Source organism: Strix aluco, chromosome 7 (assembly GCF_031877795.1).
Source record: "Strix aluco isolate bStrAlu1 chromosome 7, bStrAlu1.hap1, whole genome shotgun sequence".
NCBI lineage: Eukaryota > Metazoa > Chordata > Aves > Strigiformes > Strigidae > Strix > Strix aluco.
In genome coordinates this window covers 40,233,321-40,240,820 of record NC_133937.1, presented here as the reverse complement: position 1 = coordinate 40,240,820, position 7,500 = coordinate 40,233,321, and the positions used below count along the sequence as shown (strand labels likewise).

At 40.5% G+C, this 7,500-nt stretch overlaps 1 protein-coding gene across 8 annotated transcripts in view; it reads left to right on the top strand.

Moving 5' to 3' along the window:
• Window positions 1-7,500, top strand: part of EBF3 (EBF transcription factor 3) — a 121,296-nt gene that overhangs the window by 74,481 nt on the left and 39,315 nt on the right. For 5 of the 8 annotated variants that reach the window (XM_074831543.1, XM_074831545.1, XM_074831542.1 and 2 more), the window contains exons 7-8: window positions 3,136-3,217; window positions 6,219-6,363. In XM_074831543.1, coding sequence (XP_074687644.1) covers window positions 3,136-3,217; window positions 6,219-6,363 — 227 coding nt within the window. The remainder of the gene's footprint in view (window positions 1-3,135; window positions 3,218-6,218; window positions 6,364-7,500) is intronic. The other 3 variants (XM_074831544.1, XM_074831541.1, XM_074831538.1) reach the window with 1 other exon arrangement.

Sequence of the window (7,500 nt, the reverse complement as noted above, 5' to 3'; positions counted from 1 at the left end):
GGGCGTTGAGAAGCATCACGAGCTAAGTGTATAGGTGAGGTGAGTTAATAAAAGATGTAAATTTTATCTTAAAATAGTGAAGTCTTGTGGTAGGTAATACATTTTAATTAAGATGGTAGCGGTCCCCTTTCTAGCAGCATGAAAAAATCAGAGCAAAAGAACATCACAAAGATTGCATTTTTCTCCATATCGGTATTTTAGGAGCAGCTTAGTATGTTTAGGAAGGCTATTCTGCAAGACTGTATTTATTAAAAAATACTACAATTTGTGTGTATAATACAAAATATAGGAGGGAGAGCCTAATCTAGAGAGGCTTGCATTCTCATTCTGTTGGCAGCAACAAAGTTTGAGACATGACCAAACGGAGCTCCGATACAGCTCCTTGCTTCTTGCTGTGTCCCAGAGATCTTGTCTCGGGAGCACAGGGCTCACAGAGGAAGTGTCTGGCCCTGTTCTGTCTGCAGTAGGGATGGGTTTATAGTGCCCACGGTCTTGTTGGTCAGCTGAGGGGAATGATCAAGTCAGTTGTCTTCTCCTGGCAAGCTTTAAGAAAAGCCCTGCCTGGGAACATGATTTTTAACTTACGTTGTCTTCCTCTGAAAATCTTGTCTTGATCACCTGTGCTCCATGAACTCTCTGAAAAGACAGATTAAAAAATAGAATAAAATATCTCATTATATCAAGGAATGGAGCAGAGCTGAAATACGAGTGTTGCTTGTTTTCACCCCAGCCTTGTGGCTTCAATGTTTAGCCCAGTGCTCAGGGTCATCCTAGTAAACTTGAAGAGGTCTAATTCCACCAAGTGTGGGTCCTTTTCACCAAATAATTGAACAAATACCAGTTCCAGTTGATGTTTAGTGAAAGGGTGCTTAATGGCCCTCTGATATGAGCTCTCTGTATAGAAACAATTCATCATGAACACTTCACGTTAAAAACAATCCACGAGGAGCAATACTTAGCATTCCTAGTGCACAATTCATTGGAGAATTTCCGAGCAATTTACAAACATTAGCTCAATAAGCCTCACAACACCCATTTGAGATCAGAAAAAAAAGTAGCTAAGACACTCCTCTTCAGCCTGGCTGTGGCACTGAGGGGCTGTAAAGCTGGAGGCTCACCCCAGCTCCTGACTTGCCAGCGCCTGGTGGTCCCGTACTGACATGGGCATCAGCTGGTCCTTGCACATCATCTCAATCGGTGCGGTGGAAGGTGTGCAAAAAAAACCAAATAGAGGTATGGCATAAATGCCATTACGTTTAGCCTATACTCTGTTGATCTGGAGATCAGAAGTATCTTTAAAAAAAAAAAAAAAAACAAAAGCAAAACCCAAGGCACGTAAAATTTGGGAGAAGGTGTGGCTAATGAAGGTGCAGTTTCGTGGAGTCACTGATAGTGACCCTGCAAGAGCATCCGGAAAACCTGAGTTCAAGTGAGCATCCGAGCTAGGAGATCACGTCAACCACCGTGGAAATCCAGCCCTCTTTCTGCTCAACATCTAAAACCTCTTTACAGATTTTGGGATAGGAAGTTTTGAAGAAACGTTCATTCAGCTGAACTGACAGCATCGATTTATGCACAGTTTCAGTAAACCTCGTTGTTTCCCTGCTTGCCTCTCTGATATGAGAGATTACTCCTTCAGCATTAGTGTCCTGTATTAATATTAGGGTCCTGCTCAAGGTTTAACAGAAAAGGAAGAGCTGTGATTAAAAGCACCAGTTTATGATATGGGGATACTCCCATAATGCCCCTGTCTGACCCTCGCAGCTCCGCAGGAGCGAGTGTGATGTAGTGCAGCCGCGGTAGTACTTTCTATCGGCCGTGGTTGGGCCGTGTTGGGTGCTGAAGAAGGGAAGAGGCACCTGGCTTGCCTCCTGCCAGGAATGCTGTTGGCACACAGAAACTTCTGTGAGGTGTTTACAGCAAGAGTAGTCACAGTCACTTATAAAGTTTGACATGAATAAATAATAGTTGCTCGTATTCTAAATGTAAAAGCTCTGCCTAACCTTGCTGTTCATCATGTATGAAGTTGGGCAGCACAAGCTGCTGGACTGGAGCATCTGATAAACTTTGAGTGAGGAGAAAGTCCTGAGCCTTGCTTGTCATTAGCTGCCAGTCATTAGCTGCAAACCAGACCCACAGAACATTTTTTTAATTATGAAGCATGAAATCATAGCTACATAAAGAAAAGAGGCAGCATTAGGCTGTGAACGTCCTCCTGTGCGAGGGCAGGACAGTGAGGGTCCCCCCATCTGGCATAGCCTGCAGGATGCAGACATCCCGTATCAGCTTGTTCCTCCAGTACAGGAGGGTGGCATAAGGGAGTTTGCATCTTTCCAAGCTTTTCCCCTTCCTATAAGCGCTTGCTGTGTTCCCGGGAGGCAGCGCTGCTACAAACGGGTTTATGGGGAGATGCCTAGATGATAAGGGTTAGTCCTAAATAATTGCTGGTTGCTGCTCAGCAAAAATAAGCTGGATTTCCATCCCCGGGTAGAGTGACTCCTTACAGTTAAAGGCTGGCAAAGGTTGAAGAGGTCGTAAGACAGGGCCTAATTTGCCATGTTCCTTTCCTTTCAAAAACAATGAGGGAACCGGGGCCTCGCCGGTGGGCAGATCCCGCCTGGATCTCCCTGGAGTCAGCAGGAGTTGGATCGAGTCCCTTTGAATAGCGAGAGTTTCCAAACCGGAGGCAAAGCCAAGTGTTTTTCAGAAGATTGATCATTCATTACCTTGGAATTTTTCGACGTAGAGGTCATTACTGCTAATATAAGTTGTGAAAAAATAAAACGTATTAAAAAAATAGAGACAAATTCTCATCTGGTGTAAGTCACTGCCTTTGAAGTCAATGAGTCACTGAAATCAACTTTCCCACACCGAGCTAAGGATATGGCCTGGAGTCAATACATTTGTAGTTGTTGAAAAATTAAAAATATAAATTTGCCTTTCCCTGGCAATAATGTTCTGTTTACGACAGAGATCTTATGCTTTAAAATAAGTTCATTAACTAATAGGAAAGTAATATTTCACTACCAGTATTCTTTTGGGTATAACTATTTATGATTAAATTTTATTAAACTTTCTTAAAATTGGATTTACATTTTGATGAATCTAATAGATTTCAATTTTGTATTTTTATAGATTCTTTCTAAAGTTTTTCCTCAAGTGCAATCAGAACTGTTTGAAGAATGCAGGCAACCCGCGAGACATGCGAAGATTCCAGGTACAGATCCCTCTTAAAGAATAAACAGTATATAAAAGACTTACATCTTCATCTTGAACTTTTTTTAATGAAAGACCAGCATCAGTGCTTCTACTTAGTGTAGTTCTAATGCTGCGTGCCTCAAAAAAAAAAAAAAAAATGTTGTTGCTGTTTTATATTTCCCCCGCTAATTTAAATGCTGGTTCTTGAGACTCGTCGAGTTCTGCAGAGGACTGTAATGGATCATGCTGAATCAAGTGAGTCTCTCCTCAGAAAGTATTTCCCTAGTTTTCCTTCATGCTAACACCTTGTGTTGTAGTGTGGCGTGTGCTCAGGCCTGCAGAGGTTTTACATATGTAGACCCAGTAGCATAATCTTACTAACACACATGAACGTGGAGTGCAGTGAAGTTTGGATCTCACATGGGGGTTTTTCACATTCACAACTTGTAAATCCAACAGTCGTGGTCCCACCCACATATTTTTATTCCAATTGTGTTAGAAAATGTTTAATACTTCACTTTCTCCTTACAGCTTTTGAAATATCCTGTGGTGAATCATAACACTACAGAGAGACAGCTGACATGATGGACAAATGACTTCCTCCGTATTTGGGGTCATTTGAAAAGCTTGTTAGGAAATACATGCTTTCTGTTTCAAAATATTTCACAATGATTCATATTTGAGACTAATAATAAAGTAGTATTGAGATGTTCAAAACTTTCTTATTTTTGAGAAGAATAACTCGTGGTTAAACTTGATAGCAAAACATGTGACATCTGTTTTCATGCACAGCCAACCAACCGGTGAAGCCAGCACCCTTGAGCCAGCCAACAGAAAAGATCTGTAGCTGGAAAAAAATATTTCTTCAAAACAATTGAGCCAAGCTGCCATTTTTCATGCATCTCAGCTTCACGTGGCATTGGTGATATTGATCCATCTGAACAGAACAGAAGGTCAAACCTGGAATGAGTGGAAATGTCCTCTTTGTCTCACCGATGACTAAATGAAGCATCAGTCATGAGTGATCTTGTGGTCGACAATGGAGCCAGTAGGCACTAGAAAGACTTTCCTGGGTCTCTTTAGCTAATCTCCCTGCCTCTCAGAAGGTTTAACTGGACTTAACAGTATGTCAGATCTTGAACAATATTTTTAACTGGTTTCACTGTCTCAGCACCTTTCTTTAGGTGCACTGCAGGAATAAGCCAATATAACAAAGCATAGCATGTCTACTTTCTTTTGCTGAACTACAGTATTTTCCCTTGGTGACTGACCTATATATACATGACAGAACAAAAATAGTTGTCATTTTTATATACACCTTTCTCTGTCTTTTTAATATACCGTGTTCTAGGAACCAAATCCAGAAATCTTTGCTGCAAATCACACTTGTATGTTGTGCAATATTTCTTAAAGTCTGCGAATCTCATTAAAAGTGTAAGCGGGTAGCCCAGTGGCCTGGCAGCAGCTCTGTGGCCGAGGTGAGTGTGCAACCTCAGCACTCTCCAAAGTGGATGTTGACAGGAGTGAAAGTGTCCACTTCTGGGAGGAGAAAGATAGGGAAACGGAGCAGCCTGGCAGAGAACTGCCCCCGGGCTGTTCCAAAGGGTACCGCAGATGGCTGTCTCAAAGGAGGCAGGATACACAGAAAAGGTGCTGTGATAGCTGAGAGCTAATTATGGGTTGTGAATAAGAAACAGGATCAGAGGTGATCCAAAACATAGAAGCAGGCAAGAATTTTCTTTTGATGCCTTGGAGCAGCTCTGTGCAAAAGGAGACTAGTTTTTCCCCTTCCATTTTTGTCCATTAAATGTTTGGGTGTAGGAGCTGGTGCGAGAACCCTGGCAATCATTTTTGTTATATCTGAAAGTAAAATAAGCGGAGAGCGAAAGCTGAGATGTGTACTAGCTGCTGCTGCCATCACCTGCAGTAGGGTCGATAAGGCCTAACTTAGCCATTGACTTTAAGGACCTTACTGACGTTAAACCCCAAAGAAAACGCTTCGGTGATTACTTCGTTTAGCAAATCTGGAACCCACACCACAGGGCCCATGCTGGAGTATTTAAATAAGATGTAAATGTCTATCTGGGATAATAGCAATCGACCTATGAAGCTGTGTTCCACACAAACACAGGCGCATCTCACGGTTTCCTCTTTGGCTTGTGTTCATGCGATATTGTTTCCGGAAGGAGTTTCACAGCTCCATTGTGTAGGTGTTTTTATCGGGAAGGTTGTGCGTTTTGCATATGTTCCTTTTCCATTTTCTACTGAGAAGCAGCTGGAAGCCAAAGAAGGCCCTATCCATCATCTCTTCTATGGCCGGACTCTGAACCTGGACACAAGAATAGGAGCCTTTCACTCAAAAATAAAGGAGGAAATTCCATTGACATACCAGGGTCAATCACCATCCAAATGAACTTGAGAAGGGATACTTTTCATGGATTGAAAACACTTTCACTATTCATATTCAACTCGGTCTTTTCAGATGCAAAAAAGTTCATTATCAGACATTAAATGTAATTGTAAAACTGACCTGGAGATCATTTACTGAAGAAAAAATGGGGAGTTACGATGGTTTCTGATTTATTAAGCCTTTTTTATTTGGAATCCTCACAACCTTTCATTTGAAGACAGTCTCAAGTGAACAAATTTTAATTAGATAAACTATCTAATCAATATATCAACAGATCAATCAAAACAGCAGCTTTTAAAATGAGTGGCTAGAGGGGTGTTTCTGAAACTAATGGCTAGAAGAATATTTCCCTGAATTGAATTCATTTGTTAGCATAATAGGAGATTAAACTCTAATTAGTGTAGCAGGTTCTGAAGAGAAACAATTGTGAGTTAAAAATCACCCGTGTTAGCCACATAAACAAAGATGTATTCATAGTTGTCATTCACTTCATTTAAAGTGAAAAGTAAGAGGCTGTGATGTTGCTTCGTCTTAAAAGATCTCATTCTGTATCTATGCTTGTGAAAATACGCAGAATTTTTTAAATTGTGGTTTTTGTTTTCTTTTTCAGGTTGTTGTATCAACAACAGTCAATGTGGATGGCCACGTGCTGGCTGTCTCAGACAACATGTTTGTACACAACAATTCCAAACACGGGAGGCGGGCTCGCCGCCTTGACCCCTCAGAAGGTACGGCCCCTTCTTATCTGGAAAATGGTAGGCACACATTTACATGTCTTTTTTTATTTGCAATGCTTTTTTTTTTTTTTTTCACCATACTTTATGTTGATACACTACTACATTTACTTTTACATAATTCCTTCTCTCATCCATCAAACCACCCATTAAAAAAGTCCATTAGTATTTCTCAGCCCTTGTCAGCTAGAATATGGGCGCTTCTGAATTTGCTTCTGACTTCTTTCTTTATTTAATACTTACAGTTTTGCAGTCACAACCAATTTTTCATCTTTTTCTATTTATTTTTTTTTTTCAGTCTTGTTTTGCTTGCAGCTTTTTCTTGCTATTTAATTTGACTTGATTTTATTTTGGCTTGTCATATTCCTTGATCCAGAGGTACAGTCTCAGGTTATGTATGCAAGTTTAAGTGGATGGTAAAAACATGACCAAATCTGTAAAGAATTTACTGTGAGGTCAATTTCCTGTGGCTGGGCCTTACTGCAGATTACGGCAGGAGGGGGTTTGTATGAGAAAAACAGCATAAAATGTTTTTCTTCAGACTGACTCAATGTGATTGACTTCTTGCCTGAACTGCTAAAAGAAGATAGTCTGAGATGAAGAGGAGAATGGAAAGTGTCTCTGAAAATCCAGAATTGTGAAATACTATCTTTCTGGAGCCCATCAGCCTCTGAATCACCCGTACACAATTGCAGCTGTGCTTGTACACGTGCACACATGTATTTATTCTCCCACAAAGCCGAAAATAGTAATGTAGATTTAAATATCACTTCGCTCGCACTGTCAAATACACCATTGTAAAGATACAAACCAGCTCTTAGGTAACGTGTTTTTAAGAAAATTAGAATAGAATAGAACAGAATTAGAATTAGAAAATTAGAATAGAATAGCATAGCATAGCATAGAATAGCATAGCATAGAGTAGAGTAGAGTAGAGTAGAATAGAATAGAATAGAATAGAATAGAATAGAATAGAATAGAATAGAATAGAATAATTTCAGTTGGAAGGGAGTTACAACGATCATCTAGTCCAACTGCCTGGTCACTACAGAGCTGACCAAAAATTAAGAGCATTGGGATCAAATACATCTTCAACTCTTACAGAGTTAGAATTCTCAAAACCACTGTGATTTGAGGTATGGCTGTGTGGCCAGGCCA